We start from the raw sequence: 15,945 nt of genomic DNA, 5'->3' as shown, positions 1-15,945 counted from the left end.
AACAAATAGCATTTCAAGTTTCAAGCAATATATATATTATTATAAGCAATAATCCATCATTTTATTGAAATTCCAAAATTTGCCCTGTTTACAAACACACACAGGACCACTCATATGCTCCAATCTCCATTGAGTGAGGAGAAAACTAGAACAGGGAATATTACAGCATTAAGAAGAAAGAAGCATCATCCCCAGGCCGAGAAGGCTTAAGCAGAGCATTTTGTGCTCTCATATTCACAACATAAACATCCCCACATCTGTATATGTGCATAACTTCATGGCTGTGACTTAAAAAATACACAAGTTGACAATTCCCAGAGCAGGGGAAACAAGATCAGAGATTCCAGAAAAAGAAAAAGAAAAAAAGAGAGGAAAAGAAAAAAGGACAATCCTTTTCTTTTCAAAACGCTGAGCCTATATTACCTCTCCTTCGCACAGTTCTCCAGCTTAAATCGGTTGCCTCAGTCCCATACATATTGGCCTCCTCATATATTACTAATCCCTTCTCTGGCTGCTTACAGAGCTGCAAATTGCCCTCAGAAAACAGGTGGTGTACAGAAAAAAAACTGGTGAAGTCAATCTTGCTGGCACCTCACGTGCCAATTCGATTAGCTTCAGCTGCTCTCATTATCCTAAGCCTCTTCACGGAGTTGGTAAACATTCTGGACGGATGATTGAAAAAAGTCAAAACCACTATACCATTGGGAGAAATAAAATAAAGAGAACAAGGATGTCGGTGAAAATCGAGTCCACTTGACAAGAGAGTTAAACACTTGAGAGAAGATCATTAGTTTTTGTATTAAAGACATATGTCAGTAAAAATGACTCTCCAAGAAGTTGGCCTAGGATTTTGCATTATTTGAGACTTGAACCAACGCCAAAGGAAAGTTACCAACAAAAAGAAGGAAAGAAAATAAAAGATCAGAAAAAGAAAGAAACAGAATAAGAAGACCCCTTTTAAAATAATGAAAGAACCATGAAATATAGAGAGTTGCAAACTCAAAAGATTGTGTGAGATTACAAGTATTTGACAGAAAACATGGGAAATTTTAGGTATTTTCTTGCTTCGATAGGTAACTTTCAATTAGAATAACTAAAGTGAAAAGACGCATACCCCCAAGGAACATCCCCAACAAGCATCCAATCTCCTTCCCTGTCTTCATAAGTAAGCATGTACTCAGACAGTCCGTTTAGAAGTCTGGAGGGTCTCACTATGTCACGTTCCTTTATGCTCGATCCTGGTTACAGACGATAATGCATTATTGGTTACCAGACAAAAAGTATCTACCTTTATGACTTGATTTTAGAACCAACACAAATTTCATGATAAAATCTCAATAAATTAATAAGGCGATCCTTCATAAAAGAGTTTAAATTGTTTCTTCACTACTGATAAAAAGAACAACTTTCATAACCATGCTAAATAAATAAAATGTTTGAACCCATGCAATAAATTCAAAAAGATACTAGCTGCCTTAAGTATTTCAGAGATTGAGGGCCTTTCTTCCAGATATTCTCAACATTAGTAGTAGTACCTTCATCTTAGGCAGCTTTTAAGTAAACCCTACAGATCTTTTAAGCAAAGGATTGTCCATCACAAAACTTAATTCCATTCAGGGCAGAAGATAGCATCAACATTATTATATTTAACTTCAGAGGACATTCACTTGTTATATTCAATTTCAGAGATTGAAAACAAAATTCACTTCTATACATAAGATCAGAGAGGTCAGAAAGATTACCAGATGAATCAACTAGTGCAGTGGGATCTAGGAACATATTCTCTAGCGTCTGGGCCAATGTTTCATAGCTGCGGTGAGCACTGAGGTTAACCTTTCTCCCAATGGGAACTCCATCCATATTCACCTTCACGAACAAAGAACTTCTGGAATTCCTACTCTCTTGATTTGCTTTGTTTTTCTCACAAACACCATCAAGTGTCCCTGCCTCCGTATGCTTGCTCTTATTCTTGCCAGAATCTACCTTGACTTCTTCTCCAGATTGAGGTTTTGCCTGGTTGACCAAGGTACTGATCCTAGAAGCTCTGATAGGGGGCCATCCCACGACCTGGCTACTTCTGAAAATATATCAAAATATTACAATATAATCCAATGCAAGAAAGTATCCTATTCTCACCAAAATCGAAGCTATAATAACATAATTAAGGCATTTTATTTCAGATTACTCTATTTAGAGGGGACCAATGTGAAATTTAAAGTTACGTGAGAGAAAAAGATTGATGCAATAGGAGTACACAATTCTACACATTTCTAGATGCTCAAATTTTACATATAAGTGAATAATTTTGAAATTTTCTTTTTCAAAAATTCATGAGACAAACATTACAAAACCGCAACCACCCTCTTGCCGACCCCAAACAAATAAGCTGTAGATTGTGATGCGTCATAGGTAAATCTTGATAGCCAACTACACAGAACATTAAATGTCTTGGGAAACTATTTGGAAGTTGGCTAAAACATGTGCAGATATCATGGAGGAGCAAAAACCTTCATTAAAGTGTTTAGTCTACATACGTGATACCACCCAAACTGAAAACAGCTTCACTCTCAGCTTCTGTTATTCTTATTGCCACCTACAAATGATGAAAATAAGCCCTAGAGTGTATATGGTAATATTATATTAATCCACTTAGCCAAGATATCCACATGATACACCATTTAACGCACACTTGTATTACTAAGTTGTTATAATACTACTTATCCACAAAGTCGAGTAATGTTTATTTCACTCAATTTTAAAGATTAGTATTCACAAACTAAAAGACAATTCATTTACTAATCCAAAAAGTCAAGTAAAATCTACTTCACTCAACTTTAAAGACTAGTATTCTACAATTAGAAGACAATTCATTAGTTAAGTTACTCGGAATTTCTCAACTTGAAGGTTAAGAAGAATAATCACACTTCATTTTTAATTTATTAATTTGCTATATGGTTGAGAAGCAAGATAGTCAACTAGCTTCTCTATGTTACTAAAAGAATTTCTCACGTACTGTGACTAATATTAATTTGACGGTACAATGTGAAGTGTACAAAAATCTATAGGTTTGGAATTCTAAAGTAAAAGATCAGCGCTTGTTCGCTATATGCTTTTGAAAATAGGTTTTTGTTTCTATATTGTAAACTGCTTTTAAGAACAAAAGTAAAATTATAGATTTGTATGCTTAAAATCATATTTATAATTGGAAAACGACTTCAATAACTAGGATTGGTTTTGTCTTTGTAACACTCCCAGACAGATTTTAGGATTCTTTTTGAGGGTGGAAAGAAAAACCTTTCTTAGACTTCAATGCATTGCAATTTTTACAATAAAACTGGAAGTCAACCTACAAAGAACACTAGACCAGAAACATATTTGTATGTCTTTCTTGTTTCTATAGGTGTTTATGCCACAGAGTTCATAAAAGCAACAAAACATGGAAATTTGGGAATTGGCCTTGTGGTCAAATTGTCAGGTTTGTTGTAGCAAAAAATACCAGTGTTCTTTTGAAGGTTAACTTCAAGTTTTACTCTATAAATTGCCATGACTCGGAAAGTTTCGGAAAAAGATTTCAGAGTGTAGTGCTAGTGCTGTCAGATCATATATATCTAGGGTATCTTGTCCTTTGAAGGCAACAAAGGCCAGTTTTAAAAATTTTCAGAGCCGTATCATATTTAATTAGATGGAGTACGGCAGTGCAGCAATCCGAACAAATTCAAAATGATTCCCCATATATATTCAGCTCACTGTTTGCTTTTCGGATGAGGAAGAGTGAACCAGAGGAACCATAAAAGGAAGTAACAGTAAACATATCTGTCAGTATCAGATTCATCAAAATAAATATCCAGAGATTCGAATCAATTTTGTACTGAAAAGCAAAATCAGAGAAGCACATGCAACTTCACAGCTAACTGCTACGGGAGTAAACTGTTAAACGACAGAAAGAGAGACACAAAAGTGAAAAGATAAAACGCTCACTTAGCACGTTAAAATATTGCCAAAAATTGGATTAATATTCAAATCTAAAATCGATAGGGATCAAGCAAAGAAATTAAACTCGCATGCTGGGAACCAAAAAAGGTGGAGTAAATTATTCAACAAATTCCTCTCATCAGCAAGAATGAGTAATCGGTACCTGCCGCCATTAGTGGGCGCTGCAGAATCAGAAATTCTGTTGGAGCGGCCAGTAGTGACATTATTGGGTCCACAAAGCGAAGACGAGGAACACACGGATGAAGTGGATGAGGACATAGACGAGTGAGAAGAGATGGAGGAAGGAAAGTCCTGAGCCGTCAAAATTTTGGCAAATTGAAGCATGGCAACTTTCTGAATCTTGCGTGAGGAATCGCGAACACGGAGGGTGAGCCCTAGGCCCAATTCGATGTCAGAGTCGTCTGGGGAGGAGGAGTCCTCAGACGAGAATACCAGGTTGTCATCTTTGGAAATAGTCGACATAGATACAGCGGCTCCGGCTCCGGCTCCGGCTCCGGCTCCTCCTTGTCCTTGAGAGAGCATAAAATGCCGGGTTCAGTCTTTGAGAGGTTGATCGAAGAAATTGAAAGTGGAAGGGGAGATTTAAGGAGGGAGGGCGAGGCGAGGGCGGTGGTTGATTAGAAGGGAAGCGTTGTTGGGGAAATGAACAAACAACTAACAATAACGAGCAAAGAAAAAGCAATGTCGTGTGGAGAGTGGAATTGGCGGAGATTGGGAAAGAGAAGATGGTAGGTTTGAAGTTTAATGGTGAAGAAGAAGAAGAAGAAGAAGAGGATGGAGATTGAAATTGAAGTTGAAGCAACGGCATTGATTGAATTTTATCACAAACCGGGCCCCACCTGTCTGCTTTGTGCGCTTCCATCTCCATCATTGTCTTCTCTTTTCTTCATTTTTGATATTTTCAGTTTCTCGCCTACGTTTTTATACGTCACCCCCCCCCCATTGGGCTTCAACCCAGCCCAATACACTCCCTTAGCCTTTCTATTTTCAGCAATTAACATAAATCGTCAATTTTAAATATTTACACATTTTCTTTTCGAAAGATTACTACTAAAATTTTGACAAAAATATAAAAAAATGTGGCCAGCTCAAAGATGCATCAACACCTGAGTATTGTTTTTTTTACTCCCAACATAAATTTTTAAATATAATTTATCTTTAAATTTTGTAATTTTGAGTTCAATCATAATTTTTTTTTAAGTTCAACGTGTGGTAGTTGAAATTCAAATTGGTAGGCATAATTTGTTTTTGTTTTGAAATGAAAGAGACAATATTTTAGACTCTAAACCATAAATCATAGTCAAAACTTACAAATTAAGTATTATTAGTCTTCTCACCACCGCTAATCTAGCAAGAGAATAGGCTAGAAATTTTGTTTCAATAGATCTTATAATAATTAATTGAGCCAAAATTTATTAAAAAAAAAAGTCAAAAAACAAGGTTATAGGATATAAACTTTGTCCAAATCTTATTCTTGCACCAACTTTATATTTTTTAAGTGTAATGACTTTAATAGCTATAACGTTAAGTGGTGGATAAAATAAACATTCTCGACGACAATTCCTTTGTTAATCTTGTTGGATAAGCACCAACAAAATCATGTTGGATATATAAGATACAGCAACAAAAAAAAACTCCATATCATTTGACAGCACTGTATTACAGTAAGTTATTTGTTTACTGTACTAAAAAAAACAAGTTGTTTGTTTAACACCATAATTTGCATTTTTTAAAACAATTAAATTGTAATAAGATAATGGCCCAAAATAGTTAGCTAAGCCCATGAAGTCCCAAGCTAGATGCACACGATAAATGATAAATTGACGATATTGTTTCGGGTAAGTATACGATACGATACGAAAAAAGAAAGCACTCGAGCGGAAAGAGCGGGGCCCGCACTTATATGTTTCTAAAAGAGAGCCCGACAAGGTGGGGCCCATGTCCTATCACACTGCTGGACACGTCGGAAGTTGAACCGCGTGGGACCCACGTTCATATAACACGAAACCCCCTAGGCGGGCCCCACCAGACATCGGATTTAAACCTCCGACGACCGAGAGGCCGGAGACTCGACTTTCGTCGGATTACTGCCTCCTTGTCGCTTGACCCTCATCAATAAGAAATTGGAGAATTGCTGCGGGAATTTTACATATATGCAATTATATTATCTTCTAGATTAAATTCTTTTTGAATTTTATGCAAATTTAGGATTGTTCATGACGTTATCCCTTCTTCTTTCCCTGTATTTTATATATATATATATAATTACGTCGGGTAACTATTTTTCCTCAAGTTAGCTTCCACTATTTCAAGAATTTACTAAATCTCTTGTGGATCAATGTAAATAGCCTTCTCTACATCATTTACTAAAATAGTGACCCAATTCTTCTATTAACCTTTTTTTTATTGGAAATGAGATCACGAACAATAAACTTTTTTTTCCTTCCAAAATTTATATACAATTTTTAAAATGTTTATAAAAAATGAAAAAAAAAATATATAAATAATTGTCAAGCACTAAGTTTCTTAATAAATTGATAACAAGAAACGAAACTTTATTTACCAGGCCATTTATTTAAAGTTCCTTTTATATTGTACGTTCTCCGATTTAAATATTCCAATTAATTTGGTAAATATCATATCTATGTAGTTTCTCTTTTTTCATAGTACAAATAGAAAAGGCATAACAAAATAGATTAAAGGAAAATTACATATTTGATGACAGCATCAATTATTCATGGTGTGTGGTATTCTAACCATATTTGCAAACGTTTGTTTCTTCGAGCATGATATGCTAGCTCGTGGGCAACAGAATTACAAGTGTATGGAGTGAAAGAAAACCAATAAACGATAATCCGCCTCAAATGGTCTTTGAATTCATTAATAACAAAAATTGAAGTTGATTTGCCACATGTTCATCACATACGACAAGCTTCCAAAAGATTTAAGAAAGGGGCAATTGACTTCAGCCCAGCTTAATGTGCTCTTTGGATGCCTTCAATCCATTACTTCTACAAGCTCCATATGACTTGCGACCATAAAAAAAGTTTCTACCACTAACATTGAATCTCCATGCAAGTCTCCTAACAACTGCTCTTAAATCTACATTTCCTATTAATAGATACGTAATTGTAACATCTTGATAATTTGTCTTTACTTAATAAGATGTTAAAGTTTGCCTATGGATTTGTATACCTATTGTGCACGATAAGAAATATCTATATATTGTTTTAATAAATCACTTATGTATTATTTTATATAATTTACACCGTGCATTAAACATCTCCATTTTATTGTTAACTTGAGTATAATTGAATTGGTTAAATAGTTATATTATGTGTATAATTTGTATTAAAACTCTTGTAAATAAGGATGAAAATTATCACTTTTAAAAGTACAGAAAATCAAATAAATATTTTAAAAATATATAAATTAAAATGAACATTTCGAAAATATAAAAACTTAAATCAACAAACCCTAAAAATATGGGAAGGAAAACAAGATTTTAACCTAGAAAAAAAAATTACCATTACTTCCAAGTTTAATGTATAAAATATATATAGATGGATAGAGGGGAGGTATAAAATATAATATTTAATAAATGAGATACGGAACAAAAAAAAGAGAGAGAGTCGAGAAACTAAAATAAATTGTTTAAAATATGTAAACATCCAACATATTTGTCATTAAAATAGGGCTGAATAATCCTATTTTATAAATCTCTAGAAAAAGGGAAAATCAATAACTAAGAAACGCAGAAAGGGGGAAAAAAGAAAATCCCTCACCGCCGCAATCCTTCCAGCTATTCTCGAAGTCCCGCTGCCATGGCGTCCCGAAAAGGCGGAGTATCTCTACCGGAACGGCGAGGGTCCAAGGCGGAAGGCAACAAAAACGGCATAATCTCCAGGTTTTCTCAGTCTTCCATGGTGTCTCGAGGAAGAGAGGCTGCTTCGAGCGCGGTCTTCGTCTCCAAGAAGCTCCTCCGAAGCACTGGAAAAGCTGCTTGGATCGCCGGCACCACTTTCGTCATCCTCGTTGTCCCTCTCATCATCGAGATGGATCGCGAGCAGCAGATGAACGAGCTCGAGCTCCAGCAAGCTAGCCTCCTTGGAGCCCCATCCGTTGGCCCCCCACATAAGTGAGTTATCGGTCTCGTCGGTGCTTCATGGAGGCTCATCGGTATTAATTCCTCACTTGTAGCAGCTTCTTGCTCCTCTAGTTAAGTTGTTTAAGCTTGCAGATAGAGTAGTTGCTTAGCGGTAGTTCCGAGATTGTTGATTAATGAGTTGCAAAGGAACTGGTTGTCTCGTACTTTCTGATGTCCCATTATTGGGAGAAATTGGAAGTGGTTTTTTACTTCAAGTTCTTAATGCACTATGAATCGGTTTATTGATACTTTAAATTCGAAGCCTTATTTACGAGGTACGAGATTTAGAATAATACATGCCAGATTTCGAGCCCACCGCCCCCTTCTAAGTTCTAACTTCTAAATCAGAATACCTTGGCTTGATGAAGTTGATGTTGTATTTTGAAAATAATTTATGATCTATCCAATACATTTATCTACATTGATAACGATGCCTGATGGTATATGAACGTCCTTCCGTATAACTATGATTAATTTTCGAAGTGATGTGCATCAGACTTTTCTGGATACTTTGATTTGATACCCTGTTGCTACTTTAATTCAAGCGAGCCAGCAAAGGAGTTACTGGCATCGTCCTTGTGGCTCTGATTTCATGCCCGGGAAATGAATAAATATCTTCAACCTCGGAAGGGGAAGGAGTTTAAGTTATCATGGGTCGCTCAGGTATTCTTTATCTGGTTTCATTAATTGTTATGAAATAAAACCACTCTAGAAGAGGTTAAGGGGAAAAAAATATATGCATACTGCAGTCATTCCCTGCTGGAGCAAACATTATTAAAAAGATAGCTATTGAATTTTATTTTTTGTAAGAGCTTTGGATGGGTAGTGAGTGGGAATTCACTCCTAGGATGATTTTCGATGTTTATTTGGTAACAGTAGTGTCACAAGGGTTTCTCTACCTAATTTTAGCATTCGATGAACTATAAGCAGCATTTTATGGGGTTATTGTTTGTCAACAATTTTATGGTCCATTTGCAAAATATCCAAGGCACTGTTATTTCAACGCCCTGCCATGGAAATAAATAAATATCATGTTCATTCCTTCAATTACTCTACGGTCTTCAATTACCCCATCTGATTATTATATTCTTGTCTTGGCTTCATAAGTTAAGACACTTGATCCTCATAAATTGTCATTGCTTGAACGTGCAAGTATCAATTCTCAAGTGTTAAGTGTAAGACTATTTGCTATAATTGGTTCCCTAATTAAGACATTTCTGTTAAGTCAATCACGTCTATTAGTTGCTCTGGCCTTTTCATACAGAAAGGAAGTATTAATTAATTCGTCATGTGTATAGTGTGTGTTATTCGATTGACGTCATCATAGTCAAGAAAGGCCATCTTGTGTTGATTTTATCTGGGGGCTTAAGATATGCTTTTTAACTGTATGAGAGCTTGAGGCATATTGAATTGAAAATCAGTTTCATGGTTGCATTATAGTGAAGTTGCTTTGTCCATTGTGGAGCTATATGAAAGAAGGATAATGAAGGGCAATTACCTTATTTCATTTCATGCTGCAGATGGTTAGCAAAGCAGAAACTTTTCTTTGTTTAATTCTAGCCATGATTGTTGTTGGGGATTTGTGTTATTTAATTTTCAGAGCATATTAGGCCTTCGGAGGGAATGTGATTTTAGGATGGATATAGTGAGAAGACCTGCTTGTATGATATGCCGGGAAAAAACTCTCGATTGAGAGGTCTGGCCCAAGGGAATTTGATCATATTGAATCATTGATTGGATGTCCCTGGAAAATGTTAGATTGGCTAACTTTGGATTGCAAAGGCTAGCCCTTCCAACGGTTTGTGAGGTGTTAACTAATGAAGGATTTGGAGAGAGTGAACCCGAGTGCTGTGCACCTCCAATCTTAGAGACGAAGTATTCATTTTTTTATTGTTTGTATCAGTATGAGAGAGAGTTAACTACATGGACGATGTCCTGTTTACAGCTTTCATATTTGTTCTTTACACTTCTCTGTGCTTTTTGATTGAACATCCTTAACGTTGTTAACACAAGCCGCCTTCTCATAATCATTTCGGACTTTGTTTCTGGTTCTGTTCTATTTGCCTGTTTTTAAATGGCTCTGTTTTCTCTTTCTTCTGGAGTGCACGAGGAGATGAACTGTGTGTAGAGAATATGATCTTATGCTCCTATAACATCATTTCCATTGTTCTTAGTAAATTCAGCTTTAAGAATGAACTGCACAATTATACTCGAAATGAACAGAAGAGACCTTTTCTTCAGGCTTGAGATACTATGAAGTGCAACTTTTCAGTAGCCTTTCAGTACATGAAATCTGTCTCTTGTCATGATGAATCCTAAAGTCGGTTAAGTTTCGACGATCCAAGCAAAGCAATTTTGGGAAGAAGTTTCGGAGTTGATTGCTTCAAGAGTAAGTATATTTTGAAGCATATGGACTGAACTGAAGAATTATAATGCCCATAAAAGTTTATGAGATGCCTTTATGGTTTGTTTCTGATCCCCCATTTTGGGGAGAAAGAAAGAAGGTAAAGATTTTGGCTGTCTAGTGAGCATTAGCTAATAAAAAGCTTCATGGTTCATGGTGGGCTTGATCTTTCCTTAGGTATGAAGTAAGAGTCATCAAATTGGATATTTTTATTAGAAATAATGGCTTTCTTCCTCTCTGATCTCTAAGTTTGTGCATTTTTTGTATGCACTAAGATTCTTTTATTGGTTCACTGCAATTTCAGATGAAGTTTTTGCTGGCGGAGAAGATTGGGAAAGTTTTTCAATCATAATCATAGAGTGCTGGCCTTGTCCGTTCATAAAAAGCAAAAGTTTGTCCATTCAAGACAGATACAGCCACAGCCATAAAGGATGTAAAGTAGTAAAGTCATTCCTTTTTGTAAATGGAGGATTATTCTTTTGTTTATTTTCTTTTCGTTGCGTTTTGCAGTTTGCATTGACCAAAGAAACATAAATAGGTTTTTTTAGTCACATATTTGTGAATAGAGATTTCAGTATTCATAATAACATAATTTTTTTTCAATACCGTTTCCAAAGAACCTTAGTGCTTTTGGTATAACAGGATTATCCAATTATATGAATTATTTTGCCCTTTTGAGTGTAATTCAACTCCTCAAGATATTGCTAAAAATAATTTGGATGTTTGAGGTACGTTCCATGTAAATTTATTTACCAGTATGATATTAACAATAGCCTTCTTATGCTCAAGTCGACAATCAAACTTTACCTAAGGCTTAAAATAAATAAAGATAACTAGAAAAATAACTCCATTTTTTCATTTAATGGAGCACTAATGGTCAAAGCGAACAACTTAGTGTTAATTGACATATATCTAAGAGGTTGTGAATTCGATCTCTCACTTGCACAAAAAAGCAGAGCACTAATGGTAATGAGAATGAAAGAGATTCGAAATTTGAGTGAAAATTTTGAATTAACTAGATTTTACTAATTGAGGCATATTTTCATCCAAATTTTAATTATTCTAAAAACATTGTTTGAAAATTAAAAAAGAACTAGAATCTCTCGATTTTCTTATTCAAATGGGGCATGTCGCTCTTTCTTGTGTTACATCATTGTCTCTTTTCTCGTCTTCCCTCTCTTTTATCGTTGTCTCTTGTTCGGAAAAAAATATGATATGACATGAAGGTAATTCATACCATGTGCCATGTGGGAAAGGGAGAAGAAAAGGAAATAGCCAAAAAAAAGGAAAATACCAAAGAACATGCATCTTTTAAACTTAGCTAACCATGTTTAGGTAATCTATTTATATATATATATGAAGTCTTTTCCCAGGCCCCAATGTATACAACAGATTAAAATGGTAATTCTTCAAAAAAAAAAAAGTGGAGTCTCACAAGATTACAAATCATTCTTGCTCTTTAAGTCATATGGCTGCAAGATAAAGAAAAATAAAGTGAAAAAGGACGAGATTTATAAAGTAAAGATTGGGTAAGTGAGGAAGACAAATGTCCTTCTTTCTTTCTTTGTAGCACTGTTTTCCATGTAATCTCCACCTAACTTTGCCCATCTCTTTTTCATTAACATAGAAAAAAAATAATCAACATTGGATCTAAAAAACCCATCTAAAATTTCTATATAATCTCTGCATAAAAATCATATAGTTTCCACTATAATAATAATAATAATAATCCTATCTTATAAAATATAACTACAGAGAGAAAGTACTATGCCCTATCTTCATTCACAAGACTCTAAAAAGATTGAGAGAGAGAGAGAAGTCAGCCTCCATGCTTACTTCTTTTCTTCATCAGTACTGATCTAACAAACAGCAAACAAACAACAAGAAATGCTAAAGCTGCAAATCCTCCCACTGCAAGAGCCACTGTTCTCTGTGTATTATGGCCAGACCCTACACCATTGAAACCCAGATCAACCAAGTAATTGAAAATCATCACCAAGAAATGCATATTCTATACTTGCATGAACTGAAAATGACCCAAAAAGCTCTCTCTCTCTCTCTCGATTTTATATCGAATGAGTCTTTTCGTTTCCATTTTGAAGAAAAGCAAAGAATGGAATATACTACTACTAAAGATCATAATTTAGCACTCCCAATTCCCACCAAATGGATCATATGACCCACAAACACACCACCTCATATTATTATTCAACCAAATCTTCCAACGCTCCCTCTCCAAATCATCCTTTATTAAGAGAACAGAAATAGTGATTTGAATTTCAATTATTTGCCGACCCCAAATGCGTGCTCACACAGCAGTAGTAGGAGCTCATTTTCTAGAAAGAAAGGAAAGCATGAGCTCTCTCTATCTTTATCTCGAAAGTGAAATTTGAACTGCCCAAATTGAACAAATATAAATATATTCACACCAGAAAATTTAAGGGTTCTATCAAGTTTTGACAGTACTGTCTCTTGATTTTACCTGAGGATGAAGATATACTGGGAATTCCATTTGGGTAGTAGCTGTAACTGATGTAGCACTTGTTCAGATAAATCTGACCGGAAATTGAGGAACCGCACTCGCTATTGGCCCTCTCCGCCGCCGTCTTTAGGCAGTCGCCGCAGTCTCCGCCGCCCAAATCGCCCTGGCACTGCCCCAACGCATAAAGGGACCGATAACTTCCGGTGTAAAACAGGGCGCCCCCATTTTTGACCCCATTTTCCACCATTTCAAAAGCCGCGTTCCTCCTCTCTTCGAACCCAGTTCCGGCCACCTGAATCGATCCACACACCTTGTACAGCAACTCGGTCCCGGAGACTTGCCGGAATCCGGCCACCTCGTAGCGCAAATAGCAACCGGCGAGTTGGACTCTGGCCGCCACGGCCTGGCCGCAGAGCTTGTCCACCAGAGCCGGAATCTTGCTCACGCAGTCGCTGCACTGCGGGAGTGTGAGGTCCCCTCTGCATTGGAATAGGCCCTGAATCGCATTTCCGCCATCGCCGGAGCTTGTGGAGGAGAAAGGTTTCTGGGAAGATTGGGAGATCATAGAGGAAAAGAAGGATTTGAGATTTTGGGAGAAAATCCCAGACGGGTCTTGAGATTTCTGCTGCGAACAGCCCTTGAAAACCAGGGTTGTGGTGTCTGTTGCGGCTATGGCGCAGAAAAAGAGCCGCGAAATCAAGAGGCAGAGTGAGAAAATGAAAAGGAACAGAGATGGAGGTTTGTGAAGAAAACCCATTTGGGGATTTCAATTTTTTGTTCAAGGAATGGATGGAGGTGGAGGTTCGGATTCCATGTTTGAGCCTGAGGAGCTTTTGAACAAAAGGAATTTCTAGAGATGGATTTTAGTTTTAGTTGAAATTTGAGGAGGGGAGTGGGAGAGAGCTCTGGTTTTTCATTTGCAAGCTGGCTCTCTGTACAGTCGGTTTCGCTCGCTCCCTTTTGGCTTGGCCTCGCTCCTCTGTTCTGTTGCGACCTTTTTCTTGTTTCTTCTGTGTGAGACTTAATATTAATTCTTTTGCATTATCCGTACGGTTCCACACGTCTACTAGTGCTCCATTTTTATTTTTTGCGATTAATTTAGGGTGAAATTACAGGTTTAGTCATTGAATTTTGAGTATCCAGTTTAATAAATTTCTAAACTTTATCTCACGTGTCTCTATATTTTGAATATTGTATGTGGCAGTAGCTATGAGTATTCAAGAGTTTAGTTGTTGGGTTAATGGAGTTTGTCAACATCCCTAGTAATAATGAAAGTTTATAATTTTGTTTAGTGCAAGAATTGAGGATTGACCTCCAATTTTACCGAATGAGCAATGTATCTTATCTGCTGTCGAGGTATTTTCATATTAAAAAAAATTCAAGAATTTATTAGACACAACCAACAAATTACTGAATAGAGTTTGTAATTTATTTTTTTAGTTCAAGAATTATGAGGTACACGAGCGGATGTACAACCTCAACTTTGTAACATGTACTAATAGCACAATTTTGTGATAAAATTTCATGTTGTTGCAATTGTTTAGTCGCTCAAGCCCCTCTAGACAATTGGGTGTTGATGGAAGACGGTTGGGGATTGAATCCTACCGCAAGCACTTTTTGTCTTTACTATAAAGACATGCACATATATTTGATTTGGTGCAATATTTGAACCTGCAAGTTTTTTAAAGGGACCGTTGCAAATATGTCAAAAGTAAAATTAGTAAAATAACGACAACATGGAAGTCAAATTTTAAAATGACAACTTTACTAAAATGATATACATCTATAATATATTTGTAATATATCTGACTACTGATATATGTACATGATATGCATCTGATATACTACTGGTATGATTGTTTGATATACTTGCAATATGATATACTACTTATATGAGTGTTTGTGAGTATGTATGAGATATACATATAATACACATATAACTGAAAATTTTGGTTATATTTGTAAATTTAAAAAGCACGTGACATATTTTGAAATACATAAAAGATTTTTGATATTCACTGTAATTTCTCATTTCTAAAACTAATTGTTTTTCTAACACTTTTAAATGTGCAACTACCACACTTCACCATTTTGAATCTAAAAAATATATTTTCTTTTCAATTTATATATACATTTTTAGTCTCTTTGATCTAATGGTTAGTTCAAATCTTATTTTTCTTTTCTAATTTATACATTATCTAATATTTTTCTATATATATTAATGTACAAATGTTTTTTTTATTCTCTATAAATAGTCAAACTTTAAAAAAATTATTCTGATTTTATATAATTTTTAATTTGAATTTTGTAAAGTCTAAAAAGTCGATTATTTAAAGATTAATTGTTTAAGATACATTGTTTTGTACTAAACTCTCTTAACAAAAAGTTTAGATCTGATATGGGTGAGATATGAGTATAACTCAACTTTATAAAAAGTTTAGATGGTATAATCACTCAACTATATTCACATTATGTGAATATATATACCACATGAATTAGTTAAAATTAAGTAAAAGTATGTTTATGATATTATCTTATACATTATCAATAAATGTTTTTACTTTTTACTGAATATAAAAAATTGTACCTCAAATATTATTTTACCAAGAAGAATAATTTTAATTTAATTGAGGTGCTTACACATGTACTAAAACAAGTCTAATTAATGAAAAATATCTATGTGTAATTATAACATGCATGAGCATAATTCAACAATAATTGGTATTATGAGATTTGGACCACTCTCAATTAATTAAGTTTAGTTTCTTAATTATGAATGAGACTATTATTATAGTTATTATTATGGGTGAAACACGTGGTCCACTTCCATGATGCCACATGGATTTAGAATGACAGAGACAAATAGAGCTTTAGCATATTTTCGTTGATCCATGAAGAAGATCTCTCTCGACACCCGAT

The 15,945-nt window shown here is 35.3% G+C and overlaps 3 protein-coding genes across 3 annotated transcripts; 1 reads left to right on the top strand and 2 right to left on the bottom strand.

The window, feature by feature from the left end:
* Positions 1-11: 11 nt before the first annotated feature.
* Positions 12-4,758, bottom strand: LOC111022706 (auxin-responsive protein IAA11). Its single transcript, XM_022299923.2, has 4 exons — positions 4,136-4,758; positions 1,743-2,077; positions 1,115-1,238; positions 12-662 (listed from the first exon to the last, which is right to left on the bottom strand). Exons 1-4 carry the CDS (start codon positions 4,513-4,515, stop codon positions 593-595), a joined length of 909 nt encoding a protein of 302 aa, XP_022155615.1. The 5' UTR covers positions 4,516-4,758; the 3' UTR covers positions 12-592.
* Positions 4,759-7,704: 2,946 nt separating this feature from the next.
* Positions 7,705-8,455, top strand: TOM22-V (translocase of outer membrane 22-V). The gene has a single exon (XM_022299979.2). The coding sequence runs from the start codon at positions 7,818-7,820 to the stop codon at positions 8,133-8,135; it is 318 nt and encodes a 105-aa protein (XP_022155671.1). The 5' UTR covers positions 7,705-7,817; the 3' UTR covers positions 8,136-8,455.
* A 3,621-nt stretch (positions 8,456-12,076) lies between these two features.
* Positions 12,077-14,064, bottom strand: LOC111022745 (plasmodesmata-located protein 1). Its single transcript, XM_022299977.2, has 2 exons — positions 13,027-14,064; positions 12,077-12,494 (listed from the first exon to the last, which is right to left on the bottom strand). Exons 1-2 carry the CDS (start codon positions 13,781-13,783, stop codon positions 12,364-12,366), a joined length of 888 nt encoding a protein of 295 aa, XP_022155669.1. The 5' UTR covers positions 13,784-14,064; the 3' UTR covers positions 12,077-12,363.
* Positions 14,065-15,945: the final 1,881 nt, after the last annotated feature.

The sequence above is a fragment of the Momordica charantia genome (genome assembly GCF_013281855.1).
Source record: "Momordica charantia cultivar OHB3-1 chromosome 6 unlocalized genomic scaffold, Mcharantia_2.0 BLBB01000006.1, whole genome shotgun sequence".
Taxonomy (NCBI): Eukaryota; Viridiplantae; Streptophyta; class Magnoliopsida; order Cucurbitales; family Cucurbitaceae; genus Momordica; species Momordica charantia.
This window is presented reverse-complemented; position numbering and strand designations above follow the sequence as displayed.

What these genes read in the sequence shown, in the direction of transcription:
- LOC111022706 (XM_022299923.2), bottom strand. Translation starts at nt 4,515, where the DNA reads ATGCTCTCTCAAGGACAAGGAGGAGCCGGAGCCGGAGCCGGAGCCGGA. An exon ending in GCGCCCACTAATGGCGGCAG is followed by an intron (nt 2,078 to 4,135) that starts GTACCGATTACT and finishes ATATATTTTCAG; the next exon opens with AAGTAGCCAGGTCGTGGGAT. An exon ending in GTTGGGGATGTTCCTTGGGG is followed by an intron (nt 663 to 1,114) that starts GTATGCGTCTTT and finishes TCATCCGTCCAG; the next exon opens with AATGTTTACCAACTCCGTGA.
- TOM22-V (XM_022299979.2), top strand. Translation starts at nt 7,818, where the DNA reads ATGGCGTCCCGAAAAGGCGGAGTATCTCTACCGGAACGGCGAGGGTCC.
- LOC111022745 (XM_022299977.2), bottom strand. Translation starts at nt 13,783, where the DNA reads ATGGGTTTTCTTCACAAACCTCCATCTCTGTTCCTTTTCATTTTCTCA. An exon ending in CAGTATATCTTCATCCTCAG is followed by an intron (nt 12,495 to 13,026) that starts GTAAAATCAAGA and finishes TCAATGGTGTAG; the next exon opens with GGTCTGGCCATAATACACAG.